The 20,604-nt window shown below is 44.9% G+C and overlaps 3 protein-coding genes across 5 annotated transcripts in view; 1 reads left to right on the forward strand and 2 right to left on the reverse strand.

The window, feature by feature from the left end:
• Window positions 1-10,124, forward strand: part of LSP1 (lymphocyte specific protein 1) — a 95,712-nt gene extending 85,588 nt beyond the window's left edge. For all 3 annotated transcript variants that reach the window (XM_063117132.1, XM_063117133.1, XM_063117131.1), the window contains exon 11: window positions 8,421-10,124. The gene's annotated coding sequence lies outside the window, so the exon portion shown is untranslated. The remainder of the gene's footprint in view (window positions 1-8,420) is intronic.
• Window positions 1-20,604, reverse strand: part of IGF2 (insulin like growth factor 2) — a 960,921-nt gene that overhangs the window by 422,048 nt on the left and 518,269 nt on the right. The gene's annotated exons all lie outside the window — the stretch shown is intronic.
• On the reverse strand, window positions 761-20,480 carry PRR33 (proline rich 33). The gene is made up of 2 exons (XM_063117130.1): window positions 20,376-20,480; window positions 761-2,546 (listed from the first exon to the last, which is right to left on the reverse strand). Exon 2 carries the CDS (start codon window positions 2,535-2,537, stop codon window positions 933-935), a length of 1,605 nt encoding a protein of 534 aa, XP_062973200.1. The 5' UTR covers window positions 2,538-2,546; window positions 20,376-20,480; the 3' UTR covers window positions 761-932.

A 20,604-nucleotide genomic window follows, 5' to 3' on the forward strand; every position in this document is an offset into this window, starting at 1 on the left:
TTCTTCCTATTCTAGCTTGCAAAAAGTATGATGTTTTAAGTCAAAGAGACTGGAAAGCAGTTTGATTGTTGACTGTGCTATACATGCCTATTCTTTCTCTCTCTCCCCCCACCCCCACCCCCCGTCTTTTGGTCAAGAATGACAGAAACCTGTAAAAGGGGCAGGAAAACTGAAAGCATGTACCACCATAGTTTGCTTTATATACTTCTAGGGACCTACCATATGTACACAGTGGTACTTTGTGATATCAGTTTTGCAGAACAGCTAGTCCTTCATCCAAACAGCACAAATGCCGATCCATGTATAGGATGAGGGGAAAAAGCCAAGGATATTGCGACTGTGATAGAATGGGCCTGTTCAGATGACACTCTAAGCCATGGTTAGGCTGTTAACCTTTTTGCAGCAAATGATTCGTGAGCGTGTTTAAACCGTTGTTATGTAGCCACCAGGGTTAGGAATGGTTCACACAACATGCTAAGTCATGGTTCACATGATATGTCACTAAGCCATAATGTTTAGCTCAAAATGCTTAACCGTCGTGGCTTAGCATGTCATCTGAACAGGCTCAATAAAAATAGGTCTTGCAGCGTAGTTTTTCCACAGTACATTTACTCTGCCTGAAGAAGTGCTTAAGAAATATACTATACAGTTGGTTCAACTGTATAAAGCTGCCTTTGAGAGCCTTCCAACTACTGGCTTTCTGCAGACCACATTGCCGCCTTTATTTAATTTGCTGTACAACCTGGACTCTTAACACAAGTCTGAAGTGAGCATCTTTTCCCCCCTGAGTCCTATTTTACTTCAATAGGATCACTTCAAGCAGCAACACTGTGAAGGATTTTTATTTCCCCATCCACTCCTTTCCAAGTGATTTCTGCTTTGGTAAACTTTGCATTTATTTCAAATCCTCCCATACATCCTCAAATAAACCGTTATTCATCACTCCCCTTCGCCGGCCACCCAGATGCAGTCCTGTTGAAACTCATCGGTGCGTCCTCGGATGGCTGCCGTTGGATTCGGCGTACCTCAAACAGTGTAGTGATCTTTGTCATGGGTTTGGAAGCCAGCTCTTTTAGCTTCCTGGCATCAAAACGAGGCCTGTGGAGGAGAAGGGGTAGGCGTCGCCGGAATGAGAATGTTCCCACTTTCCTTATTTCCTTTTCCGCTGCTTGCTGCTTCCTCTCCTTGCTGGTTGTCATCTGGTATAAGATGGCGTCCCACATCTTGACAGCTCTTGACTTGGTTACCCTTTTGTCCTGGCCGGTGTCAACGTGAGAGTCTTCTGTCTTCTTCTTTTCCCCCAGCTGTTCAGCTTTGGCTGGCTCTGGTTCTGAAACTGGAAACTGGGGCTCTTCAGATTCCACTATCAAGTGCTTTTTGAGGCGAGACCAGCCGCTAAACTTGTTTCTGGGAGGAGGCATTGCTGGCTTTGGTTTTGGTAAGGGACTCACAGGACTCTGAGAAGGAGCAGGTGGCTGTAGTGGTGCGGTCTGCTCGTTGGCCCTACCTTCTGGCAAAACCGCATGGGAGCTGATCACTGATGGAGCGGGCACCACTGCCTCTGGGATGATGTGCTTCTGAAGTACACTGGGACTTGGCTGCCTCTGAGCCTCGCTGTGTGGTTCAAGGCCTCTGTTGCTTCCTGGAGTCAGGGGTCTATTGAACTGAGGAGCTGGGGAGGTGACCACTGCATGCTGTCTTGGGACGTGCAGTATTTCAACTTTCATTGTCCTGGGGAGAGGCTCAGGGGTTGAAGTAGCATCTAACTTAGGGGTCATTGGCCTGGCTTGGCTTACAAAGTGTGTGGGTGCCATCTGGCTTGGTGAGTGACTTCTCTGCAAGTGAACAGGGGTGGGCCTGCCTTGGCTACTGGGGCATTCCGCCGACTGTTCTAACAGTGGGGTTTTAGCCCTTGGTGCTTGCGCACCGTGGATATAGGCATGCGTTTCCGCAACGTGAGTGACCACCACCGGGGTCTCCGCTGCAGGTCTGGGGGAAACGGGGTGTTCAGGGAAAATGAACACCGAGTGTGCAGCTCCCGGCGGGAGCAACGGCACTTGTGTGTCTGGGAGGTGTGTTGCGGGTTGCCGCCAAGGCTCAGGAGTTCTCTGTCTGGGAAGCGGCGATACGCCCGGGGAGGCGGTGAGCCGGAGATGCGTCGAAAGGCTCCTCTGCTCCGTGACGGTGAACGTGAAGGGCTTTCCTTTAGGGAAGGGGGACGAAACATGATGGACGACGGGCTTGATGGCGAAGCGGGGCGGGAGGTTGAGGGTGAAGTATGTGGGAGCGTCAGTAGGCTTGAGTGGGGAAGAGCGTCGGCTGTGCTCCAAGTCTGGGCTGGCTTCGCTCACTGGGGAGAGGCTGGCCCGAAATGCTGTGGCCGGCTGCGCTGGCAACGGGGCTTTTTTCTTTGCTGCTTTCTTCAAGAGCCTCTGCAGTTTCAGATTGTCCACACTAGGCTTTGGTAGAAGAGGAGGGGGTGGAGCCTGCAGGTGGAGAGAGGCTGGCTCATGGGGCGGCGTTACAGTGATCAGCATTTTAACCCCCTAAAACAAACAAACAAACAAACAAATGGGATTTTTTTCCCCAATTGCTGATATAAAATTTCTCTTCGTGGTGATTTAGCTCTACGAAAGCATGTAGGGTTGAAACTTGACTCTTGTACAGGGAAAGCTGAGCTACCTTAAGAACCTATTTGATCCAAGTACTTGAGGCTAAAAATTGTTTAAAATATGAAACGAACGAGCGGCAAAGACTTAAACTGGAACGGTCTTGGGGCTGAGACAAGCATGCATGTTTATCACATGGGTGAGCCATCCCAGATCAAACACCACTGCTAGATCTGTTATAGTGGTTCCCAGCACCTAGGACACAATGCTTCTCAGTAGAGTTAGTGCACACAATCAACTGCAGCTCCAGTGTTTAAATCAGCATTTCCCAACCTGGTGCCCTCTGGATGTTTTGGACCAACTCCCATCAGCCCCAGCCAGGATGGCTGATGGTCAAGGTCCTGACACTGATGAATCCCTGGACACTCTCCTCAACTTAAAACAGGCTGCCCATCCTTTAGATTTTAAGCCCAAATGTATGTGTGTGTCTCTGTCCAAGCACTTTTCTTCCAGCTGAGTTCTGATACTAGCAGGGAGGCTGGCTGGCTGGCAGAAATGTGCACAGCAGAAGAGGCTGCAAAGGGAAAGGCGATGAGCAGGTTCTTCTCCCCTTTGGCTCTTTAAAATCCTATTCTCTCTCCCCCTCCCCCCCGGTCCCCACTCTTGGCAGATGCATGGGACACAGACCTATGCAGTTCTGCCATGGTCATGGGCTCTAATTTTATCAGCAACACCATGTCCATTCTTGAAACGAGCCTTTCCTTTTGCACGCTGGCTGCCCAAACTCTGCTGTGCTTCGAACCAAGAGTCAGCTAAAGGTAAGCGGTGGAACCTGAGAGCAGCTAAGGAGCTGATGTCCCCATTGAATTTTAGCTCCCGGCAATAGATGGTGTTGGGTATCACTTGCAAAAGTTCAGCAGGGCTATCGGGTCCTCCGTGCTTCTCCTTGGTGATTCGTGTGCTTATTTCAGCTGCTGTGGCTGGCGCGCCAAAACCCATTGCTCAGCTGATAGAAGGTCCTCTGGGGAGGAGGAAAGCATCTACCATTATGGAAAAGCCCGGCTGGCTGGCTTCACATCCTCAGCTTTTGATATGGAGAACACATGTTTCCACTTGAGTGCGCCCAAGTGGCTGGAGTAGCATTTGCCTAGGTTGCAGTTTGTCTTTCAGCCCAAGCTCGTTACTCCTCTGGAAGGATGACCTTTTGGTCTCAGCAAAGGGGACTTCCTGCAGAATGACCTTTACCAGGCTGACTTGCACATGCAATCCGGGGCTGGAGGCTGCTTGAAACACGCAAGTCAGGAGTCTGCTCCTATGGCCATCTACTCACGTGGAGTGGCTTCCAAGCACATGCCATGAAGGTTCAAGCTTGCATGATGAAAATGGCAAGTTCCATGCGGGCAGCCGCTGCCCGTGGATGGATTGCCACAGGGAGCTGCTGCCACCCAATGACATGTGCAAGTAGCTGCCACTCTGTGGAATGTAGGTGTACATTAAGCCTGTCAAGGCTATGGGTTGGTAGAGCTCAAGTGCAACCTAGATGGCAGCACGAAGACAACATTGCATAGAAGCCACTTAAAGACCATGTTGCACCAAAGCTGTTCTTGTATGTTCAGTGGAGTGTGGATGGCCTGCTGCGTCTGTAACATTTAAAGGGGAACTTCAGGAAGATAGGTGTGCTTCCAGTGCAGGTATATCATGAATATCGCCCTGAGGGAGAGGAATGAGCTCTTCCCCCTCACTTTTCAAATATTACAGAATGGAAAAGGACGCACAGTTCACTTGTGCTTCCTCTTTCACAGCTGCTCAGGATGCTCAAAAGAGGATTTGTCCAAATTCACAAGAAGCGCTAACAATTAGATCCGTCTGTCTCTTCTGATTGTGAAACAGAATGGGTGGAAACCAAGTGTAATATGCCAAAGTGGGCATGGGCAAATGGGGTCTACTTTGTCTTTTTAACCCAAGACAAAGTAGATCCCACAAACCTGAAAAATAGTAGCTCAAGGGGCAGAGCTAATTGCTGACTATATCCCATGAGCCATGCACTAGGATTGCCAGCATTTATAAGTACAACTCTACATCTGAGTTACTACAGATCAAGGATTCCAATAGTCTATTTTCTTGTGTATGGGGTTGAGGGGAGCCTTTTTGCTATTGTCAAAATGGTTGGGAGTTGAAAAGCTTTGCCAATCCACTGCAAATCATTTAGTAATCTACCGGTACACCCCAATTTTACCTTCTGCCCACCTTAGAGCCAGAGATATTAGGATGGAACAGAATCCCAAATTCATTTTAAAGATACAGAAGATGGCAAGGATTGAGCTGTAGATCTATCTTGGTATGCTTCCATAAATGTGTAGCCATACATACACCAACTGCTATCAGCAAAAATAATTTTAAGAACATGTGAAATCTTTAAATGCTTTTCTTATCCCCTTACAAATCAGTGATAATGTAGGCATTTATCTCATTTGAAATCTTTTAACTGGTGAAGAAATGGCAAAGGACCTTCATTGGAAGGGCTGGATAGCTATCTGCCAGGATACTGTAGCTGTAACCTGGACTGAGCAGGGGGTCATACTAGATTACCTGCCCTGTCCCCTTCCAGCTCTGATTCTGTGACCCTGCATTGTCCCTGCAGAAGAAGTTGAGCCCATCCCTGCAGAAGCTTTTTCTAAGGCACACTGGTATGTAAAAACGTAGCTGTTCTTCCCCGGTCCCTTCAAGTATGGTGTTTTCTTTGCATCTAGACAGCTTTCAATCTATAAAATCCTCTCTGTGGTTATTCTAAGAACTTGTTTACATTTTCCACTTCCAGCCTTGCCAAACTGTAAATCTGGGTGACCAAATGTTTGTTTTTCAGCTCTGGATTTTTGCTTAATATCACTTTTCATGTTCTGAGCCAGGGTTAGTAGACGTTCTCATTAACCTTTCTTTGAGATCATGTGGCAGACTTGGAAGGTCTGTGTGCCCCTCCGCTTCCCCTGCATCAGTTCCTGCTTTGAATTCTTCACACATGCTTGAACAATAAGGACACATTGGCCATTTGGGTGGCTTTTTATTGAATGCAGTCACTTTTTATGACTGATCGTGGCTGTGCAGCTGAGTAACTTTTCAAAGACCCCAGATAGTTCGGGACTCTTGCACACTGAAATTTAACAACACAAGAGAAGCGTGAAAAGGCCTGGGATTAACAAGCATTTCCTTTAAGATGGTGCCAAATCACTTGGCTTCTTGGGGAGTGCTGCTGTTCTACTGTGCATCAAGTTTGATATTTAAGCCTTCAATCAACCATGTACCTCCAGCTTTAGGAGTCCAGAATGCCAGGGTAGGAGAGGGAATAGCTTGCAAGATGGAGAAGTAATTTGCAATCCTTGAGTCAAATACAGAACCAGCTGTTCTGCTTGGAGAGGCGAGTGAGATGTGAGGAAACTTGATACTTGTGCCGCTGCAGCTGAGGTAAAACTCGTCCCTCTGCTTCTTCAAGGCCGATCATTAGACTTGACTTGTGATGGGGGAGAATTTCATTTCGGTTTGTTTTTGATAAGCTTTTACCAACATCCACAAATGTCTTCATGTTTGGGATGGAAAGAACTTGAGAGTTAAAACTTTCAAAGGCGGGAAAAAGCAAAACTGACAGAACCATCCATCCCTAGAGTTGATGAAATCTCCCCCCATGCCCCCTGGTTTAAAGGAGAATGGAAGAGCCTAACTAATGGGACATTCAGATACCAGGTTGACTGTTGTACAGTATGTGTGCCACGTGCTCTTAGTTGTGCCAGTTTCCTGATGAAACTGGCAAAGAAAGAGGCATCCCAGGTTCAATCCCAGGCTTCTCTCAGGGGCTGCCTATACGGTGGCGGGTTGCTGCCACCAAACCCTGTGCTTTGGCCTCTTTGGGGTGGCATTGGCTAATGCAAAAGCATGAGGTTTCTGGTGGCTGGGCCCGCCCCCTGCCCTGGCATACAGCAACCAATCAAGGGTCGCCATCTGCCCGGCCACGCCTCTGTGGTGACTCTGAAGTGAGGCTAGATGGTGGTTGCTCCGTACTTGCCTCGCTCTGGAGAATGAAGTCGGGGTAAGTCTCCAACTATTTTTCTTCACAGCTTTGTGGGAAAGCCCCGGGTTGGGTGCGCAGTGGCTGCTGCATCGTATAATCGACACAGTGCCACCCCGGGGCTTTCCTTGCATATAGACAGCCCCCAGGAAGGGCTAGGAAGGAATCCTGCCTGAAACCCTGGACAGCTGCTGCCAGTCAGTGTCAACACTACTGGGCTAGATGGACCAATCGTTTGACTCAATATAAGGCAGCTTCCTATGTTCCTATATTATTGTTGGGGCTGCTGAGGAAGGAGGAAAATCTGTAATGGTGTTAATATTTATTTCTTACATTTCTATACCGCTCAACAAACAAAGCTGTTCCTCTGATAGTGCCAAGAAGGAGAGCACTTGTGATAGTCAGCTGGTGAACAAGTTCTCTTTCTGGGCCTATTTCTGTGGGGCTTTGGAGGGTGCATAGTTCCTTTTTGAGCCACAGACTGGAGGACATCTTAAAAACAACACACCCCTTGATGACAGAAAACTAATCTGACAAATGCTGTTTGGGGCAATGGAAAAAAAAGTTAAAAGGGGAGACTGTAAAATCGCCCAAACCTGGTGTGAGACGGGGCTCCAGCCGTGAGTTTGAGGGCTCTCCAGCAGAGAGACCTTGCTGCAGGCAAAGATCAGATGCTGGTGGCAGCTGTGTGGGCAGAAAATAGCTGTTCTGAGTCTCCACCTGTGTGCTGCTGCATGTTCAACAGTGGGTGGTGAGAGGCAAGAATAGAAATAGTGGTAGTAAAGAGCAGGGAGGTCCTGGAATGGATTCTCAGCCATGCTGTGGCTGACTTGTTTGCACGCTATACACAAAGGGACTGGACCTTGCTATCTAAGGGGCTGCCTCTCTTGCTTTGAACCTGCCCTGATATTATAGTCAGCAGGAGAGGCCCTTTTGAGGGTGCCGTTACTCACAGAGGCCTGTTTGTTGGCCATGTGAGAAAGGGCTTTCTCCTGTGTTTCTCCCAAACTATGGCATGTGCTCCCTCAAGAACTACGATTGCTCCCCCCCCTCCCATGGCCTTTAGAAAGAGTGTGAAGAACTCATCCCTTCAATTTAGACTTTGTTTTTTAAGGTTGTAATATTTCTATTGTTTTGATGTTCTTGTTTTTATTGTTTTAAGGCTGTATTGTTTTAAATTGTTCTTATACCATCTTGATGGATTTTTAGCAGTTAAGACAGAATGAATAAATAAGTCACCTCTACTTCAGGTTAGAAAATGATGGCTAACAAAGTGAAGGAGAATGGAGGTAAAAGTCACATGAGACACATCTGGATTCCCTTTTTTCTCTGGGGGATACTACTGCTGTCTAGATATTGACTAGGGAGGTCTGATGTGAAATTCACACCTTCTGCCTCTTTGCCACACCATTTTTGGCTGGACCACACATCCCTTTCCCTGCAGAGAAACTGGGAGCTTGGAGGGCCATAGTGCAGTGGTCCAGCAAGTACTTTGCATGGAGAAGGCCCCAGGTTCAATCCCTAACATCTCTAGATATGGCTGGGAAAGACCTGTAGGAAATCCTGAAGAGCCACTGCCAGTCAGGGTAGACCAGAATGGGCAATCATCCATCATCCCTGACCATTGGCCATGTTGGGTGAGCTTGATGGGAATTGTAGTCCAAAACATCTGTTGTAAAGTACTGGACAAGCCACTCTGGGGAATTTCTCTTATCTATAGTGGTATAAAGCCATTTTTTGTGTTTTGTTTGCAGCTTGACTTGGTCCTCATCGGAACACCCGAGATAATACTTCTGTGCAACGCTGTTGTTTCCTCTGCTAAAAGAGAACTATATTCAACGGATGTCTTCCCTTCCTTGCTCAAATCGGCAACCTGCTTTAAAGCCAGCTACAGTTTTCTTCCCAGATGGGAGCATCTCTCCAAGTTGACATTCATTTCAACACATCATCAACACATAGATAGAGAAAGGCTTGACTATTTCTCCTAGCCAAGCCTAGGGGCTAAGTCCAGGAAATAAAGACGCAGAACAGCAAACAAGTTAATTTCCCCAACATAACAAAAAGCCAATTTAAAGTGGTTGGTTTAAAATGTTAATCGCCAGTTGACATTTTAAACCAACCAACTAACCAACCACTTTAGATTGGCTTTTTGTTATGTTGGGGAAATTAACTTGTTTGCTGTTCTGCATCTTTATTTCCTGGACTTAGCCCCTAGGCTTGGCTAGGAGAAATAGTCAAGCCTTTATCTATACTTTATCAATAACTAGGAAGGAACCTTTAGTATTCCTTACCTTCCTTTGAGTTGTGAGCCAAAAACAACAAAAAAACAAATGTGAAAATAAAGATTAAGGTGAGATGGGTGGTAAGAAAACCTAGCTGTCCATAGCTGATTCTAAAGAGTCTTCTGCCATCTGAACCCTCAAAATGGCAATGCATGCCAGTGCCTCAATTATTAGGTGGGGGTTTTGTTGTTTGATTTTTATGGTGGGGACACACTTCATTTCCTATCACCATTCTGAACTTTTAAAGATTAAATAAGTGGGAAACTGTATGCAACCATACATTCAGGATAGCCCTGTCACATTGTCCATTCAACTTGAAACCCACCCAATGTTCCCATCTGGATAAAAAAGGTTATCCAGTCAAGGTATGAAAAGTTTCTACCTTGTGGCTAATGCTGTCATGGAGGTGCTCCTTAAGAAGTATGTGATGAGTCTTCCCTTGCACTGTTTCAGTCAGGGTGATCATCACATGGCCAAGAAGCACTTCAGGAAATCTCTCCTGCCAATCCAAAAGTGCCTGCCTGATCCGCAATGTATTGCTAATTCTGGCTTTCCTTGATTTCTCCTGTCATGGCTAGTTCAGGAGTACAGATCCTGAAGCTTCTTTTCTGTATTCAGACGTATAGTTCTCTTCCCATTAAACATAAAGGTTTAAGCTGAGCTCTACTAGGACTTGGAGGTATTTCCTTTGAAATTGTCCTCTGAGGTATGGGATTGAGAGTGGAAACAGGAAGCAGGCCTGAGGGTGCACCTGGGAGACCAAGAGGTCTCTGTCTTGAACCATTCCTACCTTGAAGAGGGCAAGGTGGTGTTTCTGGAAAAATTACCAGTTGGGATAAAGGGCAGCTCCCAGAGGCCAGCAATATTGGGGCTCGAAGGAAACCTTTCAAAAAATGGCTGCTAATACTTGCATGGAGTAGTTGGTCTCATGTGACTTGACCCATGCATTGCAATATATCAATGCTCCTCTTAGCCTGCCAACTACAAATATTATTTGCCTTCCTCTAAACAAAAATAAAATTGGCCACTATAGCCTACTTCTGTTCTCCTAAGTTTGGAATTTTGCATCTCGAGAGCCTAGATATTTTCCTATTTTCTTTCACTTTTCTTTTGCTTTCATCCGTTAGGTTTCTGTGTGACCTGGAATTGTTTTGTAAGCATTTAATAAAAATTCTGAGAAACAGAAACATTTGGCTGCTGTGATGTTGCTTAACCCTTGACCTCAGTAGCTGAGGCACCCCAGTCAATCATCGTAAAATCATCCACCTGTATCTTGTGACGTTTACACTTTGGTTATTCCTAAAACTGCAAACTTAAGCATACAGCTAAAATACGCAATATGCGAAAAAGCGCATGGTGGGTCGAGGACTGCAGTAGTCCTAAAGACCTACACATGCCAGGAGTGTCCCAGGTATTGTGCAATGCCCACGTTTGGGCACTGCATGCCAAGTAAAGTGGCTGTGCCTATGCTGGTGGCAGAGCCACTGCTTTGCCTAACACTGGTTTTTATGTGGTGCCCAGTGTCCCCATGAGGACACAGCGTGCTGCAACTCTGCAAGTATGGGAAAGAGCGTCTACTCTTTCCAGGATCGACACTGCCTACATCCAGAGCAGAATCCTTGCCACTATCTCTGGTCTGAGCTCAGTTGCTGGGAGGGTGCTGTGGAACTCGTTTCCTGCTTGTGGGTTCCTGGTCAACAGCCGGTTGGCCACTGTGTGAACACAATGCTGGACCCTTGGTCTGATCCAGCATGGCTGCCCTTATGTAACAGTTTTCTTGTACATTTGGACAAAATGGGTAAAACACTGGTCAGGCTGCACTTCAACACAGCCTTAAATCTACTGAAATTACATGTGTGGTGGATTATGGCCTGGGCACGTTTGTACTGACCTTTTCAAAGCAGCAATAGTTTCCTCCCAAACTAATTTGTGTGGTAAAATATTTTAGTTCTGTGCTGTTTGCATAGTAAACAGATTAAACTAATAGGATTAAACTAGTGCTGTGGGATTTGCTTTCTCCCACCCTAAGACGATAACTAGCAGCTATCCTATATTTCTTTGCAACAAGTAAGCACGGCAAACACTATACCAAAAATTACCTGTGCTATCTATCAAGGACCTCAGGCGAAATGGTGGTTATTAACATCAAACGGCCTACAAGCAGTGTGAGCCTTACAGCAATAGCAGTATGTCATGAAGTACGCACCGCAGCATCACATTATAGGGCAGTTTTGTCTCATGAGGAGTTTCTGATAAGAGTATGCATGAGGAACTTGCACTCTCCAATACATCCTCCCCAATGTGGTTCTCTCGGGTATTTTGGACTTCAGCTCCCACCAACCTCAGCCAGCATAGCCAATAGTCAGGAATGCTGGGAGTTGCAGTCTAAAACTACTGGAGGGCACCAGGTTGGGGGAAGGCTGCTAAAGAATGATGCAGTGATGACTTGCATGTGAGGATATGCAACTTAGCACTTCAGTGTTAACGTCATCAACAAAGCAATTTTGACAACGAGCATTGTTTGTTGTGGCCTGACGTTGAGGCATCCAAACAATGATTCTACTTAAATAACTGAGTTAGGGGTCTTCTGAGCTAGTACTTTAAAGTCTACCTGTATTGATCTGATTCAGAAGATCATATCTCAGCTTAATAAGCAGACATGTGAACAAGCCTTCTCCTCCCCCTCCACATAGCCCTTTTGCTCAAGCCATGATTAAACCTGGAAGACTGTAACCATAGTTTCCCACTTTGTCTGAACAGGAAGCTACAACTTCAGAACAAGCCAGGATATTAAACCAACTTCAAACTATGGTTTGTTATTCTGTTCTGAAGCTACTAACCACAGTTTCCCAGTTCAGACAAAACAGAAGGAACTCAGTAGCTGGCTTTGAAACAGCTGCAGTCTCTCAGCTTCAGTTCCTGATTTGTAAAGCAAGCACACTACATGAGGTAGGTGTGGGAGTGGAGAACTACCTATTGCTGGGCACTTTGCATTCAAACAAAGTATTTTAATATCTATAACAGTTTAAATGTACGATGACGATTGGTGTTTATTTGCTATTTACAGCAGGTAAAGGGCCAGGTGATTGGCACTTCTATAAAAACCCATCCCCATGAACACATGGAAAATTCCACAACCTAATAATAGCATAGAGACATATGCTCTTTGGAAAATCAGTCATGCTCCCATGCCATGTTTATCTTAGAACAAAGTTGCTTCCACAGTTTAGCGCTGCTGAAACATTGCTTTTCTGAAATCAGTTGGAAGAGGAATTAAAATGGTGCTCCTGCAGTTCTTAATAGTAAGTTAAATTACCTACCAATGCCCTTCCCTGTAGCCAAATCACTTAAATAATGGTTATCCAGATATAAATTCCATTCAGTGAAAAATCCCCTGCAATATTAATGAGAAGCTTCTTCTTTGCAGCTTCTGCCCCTTTATCGTTGCTTCTTCAATGTTCAGCAGCATTCTTAACTCCACTTTAATGATTCCATTCCTGTTCCTTGTGTATGTGTGCCCATTGCTGTAATTGTCGGGTTTCTTGGCATTTTTCTCTTCTTTGCAATAAAAAAGGAAAGGAAATAATGACAGGAAATCATTAATTAAAACTTGTCATTCCATGGGGAACAGGAACAGAGTCATTAACTATGGGTGTGCACTGACCATGAGATTTGGTTCGGACCCTGCTTCAGTGATTCAGAAAAACAGTCCAATTTGTTTTGAACTGGTTCAGAGGCCACTCATTTGACGGCCATATCTGAATCTTGATTCAGAAACTTGAAGCTACATGCCTTCCATTAATTATTATTGGAAATCAACAAAGAGCTATTTATTTGGTTTTGGCTATTTGACAAAACTGGATAAACTTCACAGGTATAGTTGCCTTTTGTGAGAGGATGAAATGTGCCATACTTCAGATAAACAAGTGCAGTGCTTTTGTGCCTGACAGATTTACATTTGTGACGGTTTTAAAAGCAAACTGCTTTTTTTAAAAAACAAAAACTTGGCAGAATTAGATGAAAACTGCAGAAATAGTTGCACCTTCTGATGGGAACAATCCTGCCAAGTTTCAGATGAATAAGTTCAGGAGTTTTGTCCAAGAGCCTGGTTGCACAAAAGAGCAGAAGTGGATAGGGATCCCAGAAGTGTGGGAGCAGACTCAAGATGGGTCAGGACGTGATGAATTCTTGCCTATTTTTCAGGCACGTTATTATTCGCCCACTAAATAAGTGGGTGTAACAAAGTTATACACCTGGGGTCCCCAACGTGGTACCCTTGGATACTTTTGGTGCTTGCCATGCTCTCCTGGTTTTTATTTTATTTCTTAAGATTTATGCAAAAACTCATATAGTCTTTTAGCATTTATGATAGTAACACCTGCCAGGCAATAGTGGAGATAAGAAAGGAACAGGAAGCTTCTGAGTAGCAAAATGGGTGTGTGAATTGGCCCACTATTTCTTATGTGCTGAAGTACATTGCAGCTAAGCTCCATATCCTGCCTCTCATATTGAGAGAGGACTTAATTTCCCACGTGCCTGTATTCTTTGCCTCTGTGCTGAATATGACATAAACAGTTTTGGTAGGTGCATCCACATTTGTTAGAAACAGCACTGAGAAACCACCAATGTGTTCCATAAAGCATGCTTCGAGAGTCATATGGTAAGAGGTTTTGGCCTCTTCTGACCTAGTCTGAGCATCACGAAGTTCTGTATCTTGTTACCAGTCCCTTAGCTCTCCTGCCTGCTTAGATATTCTAGGGCATATGAAATAGGGATCTAAAAATAAATTACAGTTGAGGAATACCAGGCACTATGGGGCAGATCCTTAGGCCAGGTTCTTATAACTCCATTAAACTTCATGGGACTTGTTTGCCATGGTAAGAAAGCCTAAAATGCACCCTCTATACAGACAGCTGGATTAGTTAAAGAAAAAAAAAGACTGCAAAGTAAGAACATATGGAGCTGCCTGACCATTGGTCCATCTAACCAAATATTGTCTATTCTAACTGATAGTGGCTTCCCAAACTCTCAGGTAAAGGTCCTTCTCCACATCTGCTACCTGAGATTATTTTTAAATGGAGATTCTAGGGATCTAACCTTGGACCTTCTACATGAAAGGCATCTGCTCTACCTTTCATTTTAAAGAGTTAGCATTAAAATGAATCATTTTGGGTGTGTCATTTTTGTACCTTTCTGCTCTGTTCCAAACTCAACTCAATGACAGGTCTTACATAACTAGCTACTAAAGATTATGTATGATGGCTGCAGCAATCTCTTTGAAAGCAACCTCCAAAGGAAGAACAAGGAGAAGCAATACTACTGAATGTAGGGAATGTCGAATTGCAAAAAGTCAGAAGAAGAGAAGCTGGAAGGCAAATTTATTTTTATTCAAGTGGGACATTAGCATGTAATGCTGGTTTGTTGCTGAAGGAATTTTAAAAAAACTGGCTTCTTTTATTGCAGTTTTTAAACTGTGTTTTAATCAATTTGTTTCTAATTGTATTTTTAAATGACTTGTTCTTATGCTTGAAATGAGATTGTGTTTTTATCTGTACTTTACTATTGCTAGCCACCTAATGTACAGATTGTGTAAAATCTGTTCTGACTAATTTGCGGATTGTCAGATCCCTTTTGTTCCATCATCTGCCCATCAACGCAATCAGATTTATTTTATTTTCCAAATCTGTGCAAAATGTGAAATTGTGCAAATTTGCATGTGCAAAATGAGCAATTTCCCCCTAAATGCACATTTTCATGGTTTAACCTATGGGAGAAATGCACATTTTGGGCCATTTTTTAAATTTCCATATTTTTTCTAGAATGAAATTTGCACAAAATTCCTGAAGGTCAGAAAAAAGGTCCGCAAGTCTGTGGAATTCATCCAATAGGGGAAAAACTGGTCCAGTTTGGAATCCATGAGTAGGATTCATACAAATCTGAACTCATTTGGCTCCGTTGCAGATTTTTCCGACATCCCTTGCCTTGAGTTCCATTCTTTTGTGGAAAGGCAAGGTAAATAAGTCAGTAAATAAATTTATTTAATAAGTCAGTGAATAAATAAATTGCTAAGAACGATGACTAAAAATGGTTTCCTGGATTTTGAAGAGATGAAAATGCTTATGCAGAGGTTGGGGTAGCACAGAAGAGAAGTGCCAATCCTAGCAGGACAAATGATATGCAAAAATTAAGCCAGGAATCACAGCTTAGTGGCAAGTTTGCACTTGTACACATATTGGAAGAGGCAGGTGAGTATTCCCCAAAGTACTAAAAGGGCTGTGGTAATTAGGAACTCACTTCTGAGAAGAACCATTACAGCCTATTTGTTGGCTTCTTCTTCTATCTAGCGAGCTTGATTGTTTGCCTTAATCCTACAAAACACACAAATAAATTTTAAAAAGCTGATGACCAAATATACTAACTACCACCCAGTGTTGCTCATCCAAGTGAGCACCAATCATGCTGCAATGAACAAAACTAAGATATTATTTTTAAAGCCTATTATGTTCTGGGTGCAATGCTGAGGAATAGGTTGTCACCTCCATAAACATCCCCAAAGTTGGAAAAGACGTAGGAGTGACAAATGACTAGTGTCATTCTAGGAATAAAGCACACACCAACTTTCCCTAACCTGGTGTCCTCCAGATGTGTAGGACTGCAACTCCTGCACTTCAGCCAGCTGTTGGAGGGCACCAGGTTGGGGACGGCTAGTGTATACAGTTCTACAAAGGGTTGCACGTGGGCTCTCTGGATGATGAGATGAGGTTCAAAAAACACAAGGGAATCACATCTAGATAAACACCCACAGCTGATCTACACATGTGGTTCTCGATCCAGAAAGATGGTGCATGGGCTCTCCTTTGCTTAATTGAGTCATAAGCTGGACAGAGGATAGGAGAACAGCACACATAGAGTTAATGATAGTTTGGGAGACTGTATAAGGCAGCCGTCCCCAACCTGGTGCCCTCCAGATGTTTTGGTCTACAACTCCCAGCATTCCTCACCACTAACCATGCTGGCTGGAGTCTGAAACTTCTGGAGGGTATCAGATTAGGGAAAGCTGGAATAAGGGGTGGGTAAATGGGGAAGGTAGAAATTATAAAATGGGAGGAACCACTCTAAAAATATGTTGGTAGAACTAGTCTTTTTGCACAGATTCTGCTGAAGTTGCAAAGAAGTTTAGGGTTCCAGTTACTTAGTTCCTATGCTGAACTTATCAGAATTCAGTTGAGTCTTTAAAAATGGATGCTAATGCTTCATTGGCATTATAGATCTTCCTGATCACATGATACAATGAGTTTGGATGATCACTGGAGGAAAAGAAGCCACTATGGCTTCTTTATCCTGTTTCACATGTGCTGCTTGCATGCCTGCCATTTCCCTAATTATCCTTGCCGCAGCATGGGTTGCTGCATTGTCTGAACCTGGCAAAGTGGCTTCCAAATCATCCCGTAACCCTTAGTTATGCCATGTGTTGCAGGGAGGCTTGGAACAATTTTGCCTGTGCAGTGATGTTCATACTACTAAATATGATGTAGTATGCCAAAATAGGAGGGGCCTTGAGGTGTCAAGGTGTCTGGATGGATGAGTACAGAGGGGCAATGGTGCAAATTCCCTGGGAAAAATTGGAGTGTCAGACAGTACCCTAAAGAGCCAAACTAGACATGACACGAGAGACCTGTAATTATAATATCCTGGGGTGAGAGGGTGTTTTACTAATTTGAAGACTGGAGAAGTGATGCTCCAGGAGATGGTTTTTAATGTTTTCTTTCCTTGCACTTTCCCTGATCAAAATTCCCTTTGCGGTTAACAGAAGCTTGTAGGAGGGCAATTTAGATCAGGAAAAAGGCAATGAAGACAAGGGTTAAAACAGCCTCTCTCAGAGTGCCACTTCTCTGGACTTCAAAGCAACTGTGTGGGACTGTTAATTACAGAGGGAGATTTCCCATGTAACATGTAATGTAGCTAGAAAACAAGAAACAGTTCAATGGTCTGGAAATGCAATGGTGTGAGTCTTTGGTCCAGGCCAATTGTGCGAAAACATGTATCCTTCTAAGAAGGTATAAGTTTTTTAATAAGAAAACAAGGAGATAAGTTCAAACACAGATCATAGAATCCCATGTTAGAGCCTTTCTTCCTGTACATAGCAACAGAAAAAGTGTAAGCAGCTGGTATGGTCACACCTTTAAAGTAGGATCTGCAAATTAAACCTGCATGTTAAAAACTCCCCACACCTAGAAAACTAGCATACTGGCTATGCTAGAATCCACCTCGCTGACACACTAGCCTCCCATGGGTTTTTAATGTGGAGGAGCATTGAAATATATGTTCCTCTATCTGCACTCCAGAAGCATTACAGCCCAGGGAAGGCTCCATCATGTGATTGTTTTGATTGTTCAATTTTACCAATTCTAGCACCCACCCACACATCTAGGAATTAGTTAGTCCATAATAACATGACTGTGAGATAAAGGGTACTATCTAATGGTGTCTCAATGCTAGTTCTACGGTAGTTGCCCTAACATAAATCATGCTTGTGCAATGTAACTACTGCAATGGGGGTGGGGGGGAATGGCAATTTGCCAGCAAAATTTGGTGATGCTGCAGCAAAAACAGACACTTTTTCTTCGAAACAAGATGTGCACTCTGTGTTTCCTTGGTAAACTATGGTAATTTACACTATAAGGGCTCATATCTCCCATTATGTGGACGATATCATCCTAATGTATCAGGGGCTGCTGGTGTATTCATTTCTTGGCTACATTAGTGCTAACCATGGTCAATGTTGATGTCAATATAATGGTTAGCCATGGTTGAGGCCAGCAGGGGAGTGTAGATTTGCTTTGGAGAAGTGGGGCGGGGGGGAGGAAGTCTCTGTACTTCAAAGTTCTCCACCATTACATCAGCAGTTATCTATCATTTCAAACTAAGGAGTCTACGGTAAGATTCATAGGCCAGCTCTAGGCCAGTTTAGACAGTAAGATTTATAGGCCAGCTCTAGGACATACTAAAAATTGGATGGCAAAACAACAAACTAGCAATATGTCCTGGCTACTTTAGACACCATTTAATTTTTATTATTTATTTTTTAAGTTGTGCCATGTGGGGGTGCGGTCCATGGGTGAGGGGGAATGGGCCCCAGGCTTCCTGAAGTTGCCTACTACTGATCTAAAGAGTACCTCTTGCCAAAAAAGACCATTAGTCTGATATTACCTAATTGTGCCACTATATGCATCACTGTGAGGGTTCGAGGGTGTGCCCCTTCTGTGGCCATGGAAGTTTATTGGGTAGGTGATAATCAATACTTGGGAGTCTAGTGACACTAGGTAGGACTACAGGACACATTTAAAATAGATAACTAGCACAGGCATGTGCAAAGGATGTGCCCACTGTGCCCAGGCACACCCTAATATCTTCATGGAGTGGTCCACCTTCCTCCCCACCCCACCCCACCCCACCCCACCCCACCCCCACTGCTCCAATCGACACATTTTCTGGGGATGGCCTTACCAGGAATGAAGCGGGAGCTTGCCTTGCCTCCTAACCCTGCCAGCCAGCTGGCTTACTTTATTTTCCTCATCGGGGACACATGCACCCACATTACCAGCATGCTGCCTCTGTAAGGTCTTTCTACCTGCAGGATCCGCGCTGCCTGGATCCTGAAGACAGAAAGACCTTACAGAGAGAGGCAGCGTGCTGGTGATGCAGGTACGTGTCCCCCTGATAAGGGAAATAAAGTAAGCTGGCTGGGAGGTAAGTCACAGTAGCTTCTTCTTCTTGGGTGCGCATGAGAGGGGGTGGAGGACACTGCGTTTGGGGGCTATAATGAAGCGGTTATCCTAATTGGAGCTCCGATGAGGCGCATCTTTGCTCTGTGGGTATTCAACAGTTTTGAAACCGCCCCCTCTCCGCTCTGTGAGATCGGACCTCCAATGGACCTCTGACAGACCCTCAGATTTGCGGAGCAGAGCACACATCCCTAGTATAGATGGAGTATAAAAGCCCCAGCTTTCACCTTGGCTGCCAATGGTGGTTTTGCCACCAAAAGAAAACCTAAGCTGAATCATGAAGAACACATGGGAAGCAGACTGATAGATGGCAATAAATACATGAAGAATGCAATGCACAATGCCCAAGAATTGTATAACACACATTTTGCTGCCTGAGGTAGACAAGATTTGACCCCCACCCCGCCCCACCCCCTGCATACAATGTACAAAAGCTGAACAGATTGGCAGTTCAACACTGTTGATGGGCAGCAGCCCGGCCACATGGCATAACTAGGTCTGTCCTCCAACACTGCCCCCCCCGCCCTGAATCTGCCATCTGAGGCAGTTGCTTCACTGTGCCAAAATGTAGGGCCAGCCCTATATAAGAAGCAGAAATTATAGTAAGACAAACCAATAGAGCAATTAGCCTTTTAAAATTATGGCACAGGTTTATGCTACAATGAATTTGTTAGTCTTTAAAGCAGCAAAATGTGCCCCTTCTGTGGCCATGAAACTCTTTAGTGGTTAAGTTGCCAAGTTCTCTGGCAGTCATCAAATGGCTCTGAATGCCCCCAGGAGTAGCTAAAACGAAGCCTACCCCTTGTGATCCTGCCTTTCTATATTGAACTTGAGGGGGAAGTGTTCACAACTAACGCCGGTCAGATGAAGATCACCCAATTTGGCAAAAGATTGCATTAATTTAAACAAGGAAAGAAGTCAATAGGATATAGGCAATATAAGCATCAATATTTCTTATGCAGCTTCTGAGTTGGTTGCGGCTACTGTCCAAATAAGAGACCAGCTGATCTGTCTGGAAACAGGCCTCGCATCAGCTAGCTGGGTATAAGTTTCTCCTGTACTCGCAACTGCCAGCGCACGGACCTCATCCCTCCAGCCCTCCCTTGTACTGTACAGCGTCCAGAGCTGCTATATCCGTATAAAAAGGTGTCCTTAAGCGTTAGCAGGAAAGAGTTCACATGCTGCAAATCAGGTCGTGCACCTTAGATTTTAAAAACCACAGACACCCCTGCAGCCTTATTCTGGTTTTTGCCTGACCCCTTTGCTTTGGAAAGTGTTCTTGTAAAGCAGTTTCTCCAAAACTGGGAGAGAAAAAAGTTGCCATGGCAAACGGTTTACATACGCATGCAGAGCAATCCATGTCACGTTTACTGCGAACCAGCCTTCACAAATATATAGCATTAAATTCTTTAACGTATTTACCCCCACCCCCATCAAATCCAGCATCAGGCATGGATGAAATCTCTTCGCATTTCCTAGCAACCCAATTCTTGACTCTCCATCATGCAAGGAAGTGGACCCTGGTTCCTCAGGTGTTCCTTCATCCCAAAGGGGAGCAGGGATTCTAACCCACAGAACCGCAACCACGGAGTCAGGCCTGCGAAGGGAGGGGGGGCAGCGGCGGCGGCTTTGGAGTCATTACCTGGTGAATGCTGCTGAATGGTTAAAGGCTGCAGCTTGTTGCTCTCAGCTCCGCGGGTTTCAAACCCTGTCGGCGCATCCTTGCCTGGACTCTTCCCTTCCGAGGGACGGGGGAGGCGGGGGACGCGCGCGCGCACGCACGCACTCTCTGGGATTCCTGCCCAAAATAAAACATGCCTCGCCGCTCCTGTGCTAAAGGCGGCCTCCTCTGTTCCCACAGGCTGCTAGCA

Source organism: Elgaria multicarinata, chromosome 2 (genome assembly GCF_023053635.1).
Source record: "Elgaria multicarinata webbii isolate HBS135686 ecotype San Diego chromosome 2, rElgMul1.1.pri, whole genome shotgun sequence".
In the NCBI taxonomy this organism is placed as follows: domain Eukaryota; kingdom Metazoa; phylum Chordata; class Lepidosauria; order Squamata; family Anguidae; genus Elgaria; species Elgaria multicarinata.

Bases quoted from the DNA above. Each gene is read 5' to 3' on its own strand.
- PRR33 (XM_063117130.1), bottom strand. From the start codon at position 2,537: ATGCTGATCACTGTAACGCCGCCCCATGAGCCAGCCTCTCTCCACCTG.